The sequence below is a fragment of the Phyllobates terribilis genome, unplaced genomic scaffold, assembly GCF_046119375.1.
Source record: "Phyllobates terribilis strain yellow unplaced genomic scaffold, ASM4611937v1 Scaffold_9__5_contigs__length_417890890, whole genome shotgun sequence".
Taxonomy (NCBI): Eukaryota; Metazoa; Chordata; class Amphibia; order Anura; family Dendrobatidae; genus Phyllobates; species Phyllobates terribilis.
This window is the reverse complement of record NW_027362769.1, coordinates 370394543-370407597: the sequence shown is the minus strand read 5'-3', so window position 1 is coordinate 370407597 and position 13055 is coordinate 370394543. Positions and strand designations below refer to the sequence as shown.

The 13055-nt window shown below is 50.1% G+C and overlaps 2 protein-coding genes across 4 annotated transcripts in view; one reads left to right on the top strand and one right to left on the bottom strand.

Moving 5' to 3' along the window:
• Positions 1–135: 135 nt before the first annotated feature.
• ANKS3 (ankyrin repeat and sterile alpha motif domain containing 3) lies at positions 136–12682 on the top strand. Its single transcript, XM_073648264.1, has 17 exons — positions 136–285; positions 2729–2910; positions 3138–3336; positions 3424–3545; positions 4743–4824; positions 5064–5199; positions 5592–5732; positions 5873–6007; positions 6084–6178; positions 6375–6536; positions 8413–8537; positions 8732–8873; positions 8966–9138; positions 9217–9296; positions 10253–10339; positions 10425–10515; positions 11752–12682. The coding sequence occupies exons 2-16, from the start codon at positions 2753–2755 to the stop codon at positions 10505–10507; spliced, it is 1920 nt and encodes a 639-aa protein (XP_073504365.1). The 5' UTR covers positions 136–285; positions 2729–2752; the 3' UTR covers positions 10508–10515; positions 11752–12682.
• The window catches only part of LOC141162301 (glucagon receptor-like), a 73206-nt gene continuing 71763 nt past the window's right edge, over positions 11613–13055 (bottom strand). For 2 of the 3 annotated variants that reach the window (XM_073648266.1, XM_073648267.1), the window contains one exon: positions 11613–12546. In XM_073648266.1, the coding sequence (XP_073504367.1) occupies positions 12475–12546 (72 nt within the window). In that variant the 3' untranslated portion in view covers positions 11613–12474. The remainder of the gene's footprint in view (positions 12547–13055) is intronic. The other variant, XM_073648265.1, reaches the window with a different exon arrangement.

Sequence of the window (13055 nt, the reverse complement as noted above, 5' to 3'; positions counted from 1 at the left end):
GCTTATGTGTAGTCTACAGAGTGCAGTAGACAGGACGTAGTGTGGTGTCTTCCAATTGGTTGTTTACTAGACGCCCTTCAGGTATTTGCTAATTGGATTGGCCACATCTGTTGTCACTCAGAAGATAGGCGGAGCTTGCCGCAAAGCACTGTGGGAAATGTAGTTGGCAGAAAATTGCAAGTTAGAAGTTACTAATTACTAGAGAACTACAGAATCCAGAGTCCTGAGCGGGAAGGGGAACAACTGCTGGAGGCTGAAGTCTGTGCACTGCGAGAGCCGAGAAAGGTGGTTATTTGCTGCTGTATATACAGGAACCTGTGTATTAGGAGGAGGACGGGGCTGTGTACGGAGGGCTGTGTGTTAGGAGGAGGACGGGGCCGTGTACTGATGGCTGTGTATTAGGAGGAGGACGGGGCTGTGTACGGATGGCTGTGTATTAGGAGGAGGACGGGGCCGTGTACTGATGGCTGTGTATTAGGAGGAGGACGGGGCTGTGTACGGATGGCTGTGTATTAGGAGGAGGACGGGGCCGTGTCCTGATCCCTGTGTATTAGGAGGAGGACGGGGCCGTGTCCTGATCCCTGTGTATTAGGAGGAGGACGGGGCCGTGTCCTGATGGCTGTGTATTAGGAGGAGGACGGGGCCGTGTCCTGATCCCTGTGTATTAGGAGGAGGACGGGGCCGTGTCCTGATGGCTGTGTATTAGGAGGAGGACGGGGCCGTGTCCTGATCCCTGTGTATTAGGAGGAGGACGGGGCCGCGTCCCGATCCCTGTGTATTAGGAGGAGGAGGACGGGGCCGCGTCCCGATCCCTGTGTATTAGGAGGAGGAGGACGGGGCCGCGTCCCGATCCCTGTGTATTAGGAGGAGGAGGACGGGGCCGCGTCCCGATCCCTGTGTATTAGGAGGAGGAGGACGGGGCCGCGTCCCGATCCCTGTGTATTAGGAGGAGGAGGACGGGGCCGTGTCCTGATCCCTGTGTATTAGGGGGAGGATGGGGCTGTGTATTAGGAGGAGGAGGACGGGGCCGTGTCCTGATCCCTGTGTATTAGGAGGAGGACGGGGCCGTGTCCTGATCCCTGTGTATTAGGAGGAGGACGGGGCCGTGTCCTGATGGCTGTGTATTAGGAGGAGGACGGGGCCGTGTCCTGATGGCTGTGTATTAGGAGGAGGACGGGGCCGCGTCCCGATCCCTGTGTATTAGGAGGAGGAGGACGGGGCCGCGTCCCGATCCCTGTGTATTAGGAGGAGGAGGACGGGGCCGCGTCCCGATCCCTGTGTATTAGGAGGAGGAGGACGGGGCCGCGTCCCGATCCCTGTGTATTAGGAGGAGGAGGACGGGGCCGCGTCCCGATCCCTGTGTATTAGGAGGAGGAGGACGGGGCCGCGTCCCGATCCCTGTGTATTAGGAGGAGGAGGACGGGGCCGCGTCCCGATCCCTGTGTATTAGGAGGAGGAGGACGGGGCCGCGTCCCGATCCCTGTGTATTAGGAGGAGGAGGACGGGGCCGTGTCCTGATCCCTGTGTATTAGGGGGAGGATGGGGCTGTGTATTAGGAGGAGGAGGACGGGGCCGTGTCCAGGTGGCTGTATATTAGGAGGAGTACGGGGCCGTGTCCCGGTGGCTGTATATTAGGAGGAGGACGGGGCCACGTCCCGATCCCTGTGTATTAGGAGGAGGAGGACGGGGCCGTGTCCTGATCCCTGTGTATTAGGGGGAGGATGGGGCTGTGTATTAGGAGGAGGAGGACGGGGCCGTGTCCTGATCCCTGTGTATTAGGAGGAGGACGGGGCCGTGTCCTGATCCCTGTGTATTAGGAGGAGGACGGGGCCGTGTCCTGATGGCTGTGTATTAGGAGGAGGACGGGGCCGTGTCCTGATGGCTGTGTATTAGGAGGAGGACGGGGCCGCGTCCCGATCCCTGTGTATTAGGAGGAGGAGGACGGGGCCGCGTCCCGATCCCTGTGTATTAGGAGGAGGAGGACGGGGCCGCGTCCCGATCCCTGTGTATTAGGAGGAGGAGGACGGGGCCGCGTCCCGATCCCTGTGTATTAGGAGGAGGAGGACGGGGCCGCGTCCCGATCCCTGTGTATTAGGAGGAGGAGGACGGGGCCGCGTCCCGATCCCTGTGTATTAGGAGGAGGAGGACGGGGCCGCGTCCCGATCCCTGTGTATTAGGAGGAGGAGGACGGGGCCGCGTCCCGATCCCTGTGTATTAGGAGGAGGAGGACGGGGCCGCGTCCCGATCCCTGTGTATTAGGAGGAGGAGGACGGGGCCGTGTCCTGATCCCTGTGTATTAGGAGGAGGAGGACGGGGCCGTGTCCAGGTGGCTGTATATTAGGAGGAGGACGGGGCCGTGTCCAGGTGGCTGTATATTAGGAGGAGTACGGGGCCGTGTCCCGGTGGCTGTATATTAGGAGGAGGACGGGGCCACGTCCCGATCCCTGCGTATTAGGAGGAGGATCCCTGCGTATTAGGAGGAGGACTGGGCCGCGTCCCGACGCCTGCATATTAGGAGGAGGATCCCTGCGTATTAGGAGGAGGACTGGGCCACGTCCCGACGCCTGCATATCAGGAGGAGGACTGGGCCACGTTCCGACGCCTGCATATCAGGAGGAGGACTGGGCCACGTCCCGACGCCTGCATATCAGGAGGAGGACGGGGCCGCGTCCCGACCCCTGCGTATTAGGAGGAGGACGGGGCTGTCATTGGTCTCCTTATGTTGTAGGACATCGCGGTATAGGTTGGTGACATGGCAGAGCTCAGCGATGAGGCCAGTGAGACGGAGATGCTGAGCTGCAGCCTGTCTATCTGGTATGGAGAACCTCTGGACGGTCAGGAGTTGTCCCTGGACCTTCACACCGCGGCCTCCATTGGTCAGTATGAGGTGGTTCAGTCCTGTGTGCGCAGGTAAGTGATGATGAGGAGGATGATTAGTTTAATACGATGTTCTTACCATTTCCCATTTAACATACTTAAGAACTGTTTAACCCTCCTTGTGCCGTCTTCTGTTTTTGACAACCCCTTTCAGCTCCTTTCTGCTGTATTTGCTGGTTATTTTTATGGTGGGTGCCCTTTTCCCCCTCATCAGTGCTGTCACTGCTCCTGGTAATGTTGTGTGATTTGTCTTTACACAGCAAAGATGTGGATCTGAACCAGGCGAATCGGGGCGGATGGACGCCGCTCATGTATGCCTCATACATAGGCCACGACGCTGTGGTCAGCCTGCTGCTGGAGGCCGGGGTGGATGTGAACTGCAGGACCCCCAGCGGGCAGACCCCTCTCATACTGGCAGCCAGCTGCGGCAATGAAAGCGTAGCTTACTTCTTGATCCAGGTACGACCCTGGCTTTTGGGTGGGATTAGTTCTTGTCTTCTGCTGCATATTCAGTTATTACTATTGGTCTCTGTTTTACACTTGCAGCAGGGGGCTGAGATTGAGGCGAGAGACGCCCGTGGCTGGACCGCCTTATTCCACTGCACCAGCGCTGGGCACCAGCGGATGCTGCGATTCCTGCTGGAAAATGGAGCCAATGCAGATGCCAAGTAAGAAAGCAAAGTCCTTATGGGTCACATTGTGCAGTCTGACTCCCTGTACCCCAAAGATCAGCTGTTGGATGGGGTCTTAGCACTCTGGGGTCCTGTTCATTGTTTGCCAGGCACAGAATAACTTGCTGATTGCTGGCACCCCCAGTGATCTGAGGATGGTGCTCTGCAGAGCCCCATCTGAATGAAGTACAGCACCTCTGCTCCATTGGCTATGGGATCACTGGAAGTGGCCATTGATCTACTTTGTCCAGCAACCCCATAGACAATGAATGGAGCCGAGGTGCAGAGCCTCATTCTTGGGATCGGTAGGTGCCCCAGCAGTTGGACCCCCGTCAGTCAGTAAGTGATCACCTATTCTATGGAAAGGAGACCCCTTACTATCTTGGGGAAATCTCTTTAAGAGGAAGTCTGCTGATTGTATAAAGTGAGCAGACAGCCTTGTAGGGGAAGTACACCCTATAAAAATAGCACCTTTATTTATCTATTCACTGCCTGCGTGCTGCAGAAAATTAAGTTGAATTAAATATGCTAATTAAGGAGCTTGGGGCACCCTGGGTGTGGCCAAGAGCCTCAATGTACCATTCCACCCACTGGTTTTGCATGCCCTGCCTCTTTCAATGGTGATTGACAGCTCTGGTTTGTCTGAGTTTTCTGTGCAGACAGTGATCATTCCAGGTAATGGTGCACTGAGCTGTTTAGCCACATCCAGGGTGCACTAATCATCTAATTAGCATATATGATTAAGCTTCAGTTTCTGCAGAACGGAGGCAACGAGTAGAATAATAAAGGTGCAATTATTATTGGGGCGACATGCCCCTCCAAGGCTGGGAGCTTAGTTTATACTGTCAGTTCGGGCTGACAACCTCCCTTTTAAGTGGTTGTCCAGTCTAAGCGAAGCCTGCGGTCACTCCGTGAATTGTGAATGCAGACAGCTGAATCCTAACAGTTCACAATTTCCTTCGCTCACGTGGCCGTCCACCCACACTTTATAAAGGGAGTGTGCCACAGGGGAATCGTGAACCGTCACCTTTCAGCATAGAAGGACAGCAGACTTGTCATCTTAGACTGGACAGTCCCTTTAAGCCTGATGTAACATGCAGACATTTGCTCCTTGAAGACATTGCCTGCATTGGATTTGGAGATTCCTTTTGCTTGAACATATCGCTAACTGGAAAACTGCTTGACTCCTTCTAGGGAACCGGTGTTCGGCTTCACTCCGCTAATGGAGGCTGCAGCGTCAGGACACGAGATCATAGTGCAGCATTTACTGAGCCACGTAAGTCTCCGGAGACGGTACTTGCTCCGGCTCCGCTTCCTTCTGGTTCTGATGACGTCCCGTTGACTGGTCTCTGCCAGGCTTTACAAGAGGTAGAAGATGTCGCCTTGGGCACATTGTAAAACTGCACAAAATCAAGATCGTCTACAGATTTGTATTTCTTTTTTTTTCCTGTTGCGGGTCCTCTGACTTTATTCTCGTCCCCCCAAAAAATCAGACCAGTTCTTTGTGTTTTAAAGGGGGTCAAAGCGACTGAGACGGATCACAATGGAGACACCGCCCGCATGTTAGCAGCCAGGTTCGGCCATTCTAGGATAGTATCACTTTTGGACTCCCATCGTGTCAAGGGATCCCGGGCTCACAATCGAGGATCAGGTAAGATCTGCGCCGTCTTAAAGTGATTATGCTATAAGAGCGTGCACAATATTCGGATTTCTAGGTCACATGCATTGCAGGTTTTCCTTCTAGATAGTAGCATGGCGTTCGGGCGATCCGTGCACGGTGTAGTGGCCATTCTCAGATTTTGCAGCTCTGCTCCTATTGACTTGAATGGGAGCTGGGCTGCAGCACCCAGAACGACCACTACACTGTGCATGGAGCGGTGCCCTTCTGGCTCCATAAAGCTGATTGGTGGGGGTGCTGGGTGTCGGACCCCCACCATACTGATATTGATGACCTTTCCTACGTCCTAGATGGCGGTAATACAGTCATTGAGTGTTCTGATCTTCTGGGTATCATTATGTCACATTGCTTTCCTGTTTTTTCAGCACGTCATGAGGATCTCAGCTCCTCCGATGAGTCCTCCTTCATCCCCCACCGACCAAGGCACCAACGTAAGGCTAAAGGTCCCAGTATTCATGATGGTCCGCAAGCCCTGGCCAAGATAACGGCTGGTGGGCCCAGCTCCAGTGAGTACATTTATCCTCCACTAGCTATCTGAGAAATTTCCCCCCTCCTTGTAGTGAGCATGCTGGGAGTTGTAGTTCTGCATCAGTCGGAGAGTCAGAGCTGCATAGTATGAGATGTCCCCTTTTTCCCTTCACTTTAGAGGTTCAGGCTCCTCCTCAGGGCTACGTTACTTTCAGTGACGGCGACTATGAGTCTGGAGGTTCAGATCTCCGATATCGGGATGTCACCTCGCCTATCAACGAGCGTGACGTGGAGAGTAATGGCAGCAGTAAAGGTTGGTACTCCAAATATAGAATACCCACAGCACCAATGAGTATATGATTTATTGAAGGAAATCTGCTCTGTTTCAGAGGAGGGGTACGCCGGGGGGCCGCGGAGCAGCAGCAGTGAGGGGATATGTATCAGCACAGGCATGAGCAGCGAGGCCTCCCTGGAGAGCAATGAGGTAGGCAGGACCGACGCGGTAAGCTTGCGCTCACTGCCTCCTCGCATGTCCAACCTCTATGCAGATATAAAAGGATCAAGCATTTACAAGAGTCTTGTTTTTTTTTTAAATGGTGCCCCTCTTAGGTTACAACAGCACTGAAAAGACCCTCAATTTTTTTTTCTTTTCTTTAAGCCAAGCTCATCTTTATTTTTAGGACTCTGATCCAGCGTTAGAAACCGCCAACAGGAAGCACACCAAATCCTACGTCAAGGGGAGACAGCGCAATGGTGACGCCCATACTGCCCCCGGATCCTCGCACTGCAGGGCGTCCAACCCCTTGGCAGAACCAAACATCCCATCATATACCGGACCCAAGGTACAATATGCAGACCTAATATATGACTATTTATAGGAATTCTGTTCCTATATAAACTGGTAAATTGGGTGCCATTACCCATTAAAATGTCCATTAGCATGCCAATCGTGGCGCTTAGTGACGCAACCTGGGCAACTATGTTGGAAACTTCATCCGTAGTTCAGTTTTTGAACAGCAGCATTATTATCCCGTGTGACCTGCACTTAAAGATCTCATAAAGTGGTGGGATGTCACTAGGGTATGCCATAAATGTATGATTCCAGGGGTCCGATCCACTGATTATGAAGGGGCTACAGCACTTAATCAGCTGTGTGATCCTTTCTCGCTTTCTCCAAAGTAGCTTCACCGTTTCATTTTCAAGAACCGTGGGTGTCAAACATCAGACCCCCTCATTAATGATAAGTTGATGCCTATATAGCCTCATCCTGATATCTGTTGCAGATATCGGGTGCGTGTTCAGGGGGCGAGCTTGGGAGCTGAGGCTGCGCGTTCAGGGGGCGAGCTTGGGAGCTGAAGCTGCGCCGCGTTCAGGGGGCGAACTTGGTAGCTGAAGCTGCGCCGCGTTCAGGGGGCGAGCTTGGGAGCTGAAGCTGCGCCGCGTTCAGGGGGCGAGCTTGGGAGCTGAAGCTGCTCCGCGTTCAGGGGGCGAGCTCGGGAGCTGAGGCTGCGCCGCGTTCAGGGGGCGAGCTCGGGAGCTGAGGCTGCGCCGCGTTCAGGGGGCGAGCTCGGGAGCTGAGGCTGCGCCGCGTTCAGGGGGCGAGCTCGGGAGCTGAGGCTGCGCCGCGTTCAGGGGGCGAGCTCGGGAGCTGAGGCTGCGCCGCGTTCAGGGGGCGAGCTCGGGAGCTGAGGCTGCGCCGCGTTCAGGGGGCGAGCTCGGGAGCTGAGGCTGCGCCGCGTTCAGGCGGCGAGCTCGGGAGCTGAGGCTGCGCCGCGTTCAGGGGGCGAGCTCGGGAGCTGAGGCTGCGCCGCGTTCAGGGGGCGAGCTCGGGAGCTGAGGCTGCGCCGCGTTCAGGGGGCGAGCTCGGGAGCTGAGGCTGCGCCGCGTTCAGGGGGCGAGCTCGGGAGCTGAGGCTGCGCCGCGTTCAGGGGGCGAGCTCGGGAGCTGAGGCTGCGCCGCGTTCAGGGGGCGAGCTCGGGAGCTGAGGCTGCGCCGCGTTCAGGGGGCGAGCTCGGGAGCTGAGGCTGTGCCGCACTTAGTAGCAAGATTGCTCCTACTTAACCTGACAGTGGTGCGATTCAGGGTGTGTGCGCGTTCTGGTGTCCGTCACAATCGTGGAGTGGTGATGGATTGTGTTGACAGCCAGGGGCTATTATAGGACTCCATATATGCCATCTTTATTCCTATGATGCCCAGCTTCGGGCTAGGCTTCCTAGGCGATACTGCAATAGTATTGCAGTATACAATACAAGAGATAAAGTGATCGCAGGTTCAAGTCCCCTCAAGACTGGAGGGAAAAGAAAAATCAAAGCTCTAGTGTTATGTTGTTGTTGTGTTTTTTGTTTGTTTTTGTCACTGCAACTTTCCTCCTTCCCCCACAAAAAAAACAATAAAAAGTAATCAATATATTAGAAGTTGCCCAAAATGGTACCAATAAAAATAAAAAATATACATAATCTTCGTTTAAAGAAAAAAAAAATGGAATTACTAAAATATAAAAGAAACTATACTAGATTGGTATGGCCAGAATCGTGGTACCAGGTATATTTTACCGCACACTGAACACCATAAAAACAAAACCCCAAAAAAAGCAACGGTGGGTAGGAAAAATAAAGTGCAAAAAATGAAAATTGGCTGCGGCAATGGTTAAGATGAAGGCCGGTCATTCATTCCTGTTCTAACCCCCGTGTTCCTCATTGCTTTATCTTCCATGGTCAGGACCTGGCGGAGCTTCTAGAGCAGATCGGCTGCTCCAAGTACTTGTCTGTCTTCCAAGAGCAGGACGTTAATCTCCGAATCTTCCTTACCCTTACTGAAAGTGACCTGAGGGAGGTGGGCATCACGTAAGTAAAGGGCGAGTGGCATTTGAGGCTGCACAAAGAGAATGTACTGTGTAAACGATATGGTGACTACATGATGCTCCTTCAAAAAGAGATTCTGCAGCAGCTGAGCCAAGTGTTGTTAGAATGTACCCCCAGCAGTAAATAAAGATTAGACACTCTTTATATTATGTGGTTTTTTTTATTTTGTTTTATAGCTTATTTGGGCCAAAGCGGAAAATGACGTCTGCCATTGCCCGTTGGCATAGTTCTACCCGGCCACCAGGAGATGCACTGGAACAAGCCTATGCCGACCGTCTGGAAGCCGAGATGCAGGAACTAGCCATACAGCTTCATAAGGTAGCCACGTGCGGTGCGATTAGTCGTTATTTGCCTCCCGGACCCCCATGTACCAGGTGACGGATCTATATAATTTCTCTTTTCCCACATAGAATTGCGAGGAGACGGAGACGTTGAAAGGACAAGTGGACCAGGAGAGGGAGCTCCGAGCCGTAGCCGAGGGGTGTCTTATGGAGCAAGAGACTAAATGGAGGACTTTTCGCAGCCAGTTGGAGGGCACTAACAACCTGGCTACTGATGCCCAGCGGGCACTAGCCCAATTCAGGTGCCCACGATATTCAATGTTGGACAAAAATGCCATGTGACCACGATGAGCGCTTATAGTTTTGTGGACTGCCCATAGGAGCTGCCAGGAAGAGCTGTCGCTGCGGCTGGGCAAGGGCAGCACTGTAAGGACAAGGCCACCCAGCTGTAGACTTACAGGTAAGAGGCTAGTGGATGGTAAGCATTCAACTAGGAATGTGAGGTCCATTAACCCCTTATTGCACCCTGACGTCCATGTACTGTAGGTCACATACAGGGTTCGGGTGTATGGAGCGGGCTCAGAAGATGATCCCACTCCTTACAGCGCAGATGCCGACTGTGTTATACAGCCGACGCCTGCCTCTAACTAACAGTGATTGTAGTTAGCTCTGATCATTGCTGTTTAACCATTTAGATGCCACTTGTCACAGCAGCATTTAAATTGTCACTCCGTGCCTGCATGGATGTCACCATGGCAGATGGTTGCGTCAATGGAGACTCTGCCAGCTTGACTTCATAGGAGGTCATGATTTTTACTATATATTACAATATCGTAGTATATAGTGCAAGCGATCGAAAGTTCAAACTCCCTTGGGAGACTGAAATAAGAAGTGTGATGTAATAAAATCAAAAAGTTTTACTGAGATAAAAATTAGAATCGCCTCTTTTTTTTTTTTTTTTTTTTTAACCATCTAAAAATAAAGAAATATATCAATGTACTGGGTATTGCCATGTTGGTAGGGTGACACCGCAAAATATTTTTTTGTTATAAAGTTCAAAACTTTTTTTTTTTTTTTCCCATCCCACTTGGAATTTTTTGTTTTTCAGTACAGTATATAGTAACAAAGTACCCAATGTTATTTTCATGCACTATTGCCATCAGCAGCCGCATAAGGAATGACTGGAGCAGCGGTCAGACATGTGCGTTGGTGTAATATTTTTGTCCAATCCTGCCGATTGGTGCAGGTCTCAGCGGTCAGACCCTCACCGATCAACCTATTCTTGAATAGTTAAAGTACTCTTTAACTATTTGGCACCAGGTTCCTCCTCCACTAATGGCTGCTGTGGGGAGGCATGGGCTGGATACAATGAGTGACCTGGATTTCGGGTGATAATACTTTTGCTTCTCCTCTTAGCCGCACAGGTCAGTAACGCTGCTCCGATGAAGTCTTTTAACGTGCAGGAGCTTTCGTCGTCTCTAGAGGAAAGCACGGCGGTCTTGGGTAAGTAGTGGGCTCGTTCTCTAGATGAGAAACCTTAAAACTCTCTATTAGAGAATGGAGATGTGAACGGGTCCTGTTTCTGCAGAGAAGGCAGTGCGATCGCTGCAGGAGAACCTGGAGAAGATGAGCACTTCAGACAAGGGGAGACATAAATGGCCGGACCCCTGAGGAGCCAGGTAAAACGGAAGACGTGGTTTTCTTCTATTTGGCAGCGATCCTTTCTTGGAAACCTACTCTAGATCCCTTCCACACTCGATTCATGCCCTCTCCTTCTTTTTCTTGACCTCTTCATTGGGGAAGAATCGTGACTCCCCATCTCCCATACACATCAGAGGGTCATCCGCTCCTGCTGAGACTGGTGAGGTCAGACCACCTCCATCTAATGTGTATGCAGCAATAAGTGATCTAAAGATGCTTCGTTAGGTAGTGATCAAAGGCCGCACTATGGAGACCGCCACTCAGCTCCATCTCCTTTTATCAGTGCCTTTTTTGTTAGATAGGTGGGGGCGCAATAAAATAGTAAGAGAAGCATTGCTTACTTGGTGAATACCCACCATGGCAGCCCTGCCGCTCCGAGCTGGTCTTTGTTTATTTGGCTGCAGCAATGACGTGCTATATATCACATGTGACCAACCTCGGCAGTATACAGCACAGGACTGCTCCCCCCTACCTTTCCCTTGCCTAATATATTGACAACTTGGAAACCCCTTTAAGCTGATGGAACTCAACTGTAAGTGTTCAATTTCCCTACAGCGTCTCCGCAGCATTACACAGTGCCTTAAAGGGAGTATGTCAGTACAGATTGCCTGTTCAACCCAAGCACAGGCGCTCGGTGCACCCTTGGTGTGGCCAAACAGTTCAGTGCAGCTTCTCACCTACCTGTCTTCCCTTTTCTATTTTGATTGGCCACTCTGGATTTAAAGAGGCATAGATAGGTGGGAATATGCGCTGAACTGTTTGGCCACACCAAGGGTGCACCGAGAACCTGAGCTTGGTTTGAACAGTCATTCTATGCTGACAGTCCTGGCTTTTGGGCAAGGTGGTGCTGCTTTGGGGAAAATGAGAGGTCAGTGATTCCAAAAAAGATGGTTTTCTAATGTCATTATACAAGATTAGATCTAGAGGAAGGTTTTATCAATGTCCTTTACCCCCTCTACCTATATGGGGGTCTGCCAGAAAACAAAACCTAAAAAGGTCCGCAATTTGGTAATTTTCTTTATTATACAGTGCGGACTCTTTATTTACATATAACCAGAAGACTCCTGTAAACCTTTTCCCAAGTCCTTGTATAACACACTGTAGACAAGGCTGGCGTTGTATGGACTTTATATATTAGTGATTTACCGTATTTTGGTCATTTCAAGCCTCCACCACTGAATATTGCATAACGACACTAATGTTCCCCTCTCTAGGAGATGCTTTTACCATACCTCAGACGGTGGGTGAAACTTTCCACCCCGAAGATGTTCCAGATCCTTGATCACACCGCCCATAGCAGCCCCCGATCTTCTCGGCTCAGATGGCGACACAGATGCAGTACCCTTTCTGGGCTGACGATGTCGGAGGCAGACTGCAATCTCCGGTGATATTCTACTGATCCCTTTTTTTCGCACAAGGTGCAAAGGAGGAAGGTGAAATTTTTATGCGTTCTCGTTGAAGCAGCCATTGCAATTCACAAGACTTTTTATTGTCTCGGACAGGGGCAGGATCATAGGGTTTAGACTCCTGTCCATGATTTTTATTTTAGCAGAAGGTTTTAACGGGTAGATGGTGCCTCGCAAGCTGCAACAATGGTGCACAGCTGGACGTTATGTACTCGAAATAAAATTAAAAAAAAAAACTTGCAGACTCCATTTCTGATGAAGAAGTTCAGGACAAAGAAACTTCCAGAGCAAGCAAAGTTTTTGGCAACACTTTCATTATTTGCAGCCCTATTGGGATTTTGAGTTCTGCTAAATGTTCCTTTTTCTCTTCTAAGGCCGGGGACCCCTCGATACTTAGCAGGTAGTCTTCTTTATGACGGCTCTCGCCTGTCAGGGTGAAGTCTGTGCAGCAGCCATTACTTGACGTCTAGAATCCGTGCAAACCGGCTTAGATTAAAAGTTTGTAAAGTTTGTCGTATAAGCAGGTGTTGGTCACCGCACGCACAGCAGAGAGGAGCCGTCCATTTTCCACATCTGCCACTTTTTCTGTATTTCATACTTCACCTGAAAACGCGCCGTAATTATTATTACTGTCTACAATGCAGACGTATATAATGATGCAGAATATTAATGGGGTTGTCAAGGCCTTATTGCAATCGGCAGAATAAAAGGGCCTTTGGGAGAGGGTTAACTTGTCATTGTGTGTATATAATTATTTTTATTTTTTTTATATTAATATAAAATAATAACAAATATATATTTTATATTAATAATCTAAAACAATAAAACATTTTTCTATTTTATATTATACAATATTTTAAAATATAATTTATTTTATAATATATAATATAAATAAAACATTTTTTTTATATTTATAAATGTTTAATATAAATTGTATTTTATATTAAACATAAAATATTTATGATATTTCTTTATAATGAATATAAATAATATTTTATATTAAAAATAACAATATTTTTATTATACATTTTAATATTGTATAATCTAAAACAAATTTATATTTTTAATATATAATATAAAATATTATATATTTATAATAATCTAAAATAAGT

Bases quoted from the DNA above. Each gene is read 5' to 3' on its own strand.
- ANKS3 (XM_073648264.1), top strand. From the start codon at position 2,753: ATGGCAGAGCTCAGCGATGAGGCCAGTGAGACGGAGATGCTGAGCTGC. The intron at 3,546-4,742 runs GTAAGAAAGCAA...GACTCCTTCTAG, and splicing joins GGAGCCAATGCAGATGCCAA to GGAACCGGTGTTCGGCTTCA. The intron at 6,008-6,083 runs GTTGGTACTCCA...GCTCTGTTTCAG, and splicing joins GAGTAATGGCAGCAGTAAAG to AGGAGGGGTACGCCGGGGGG.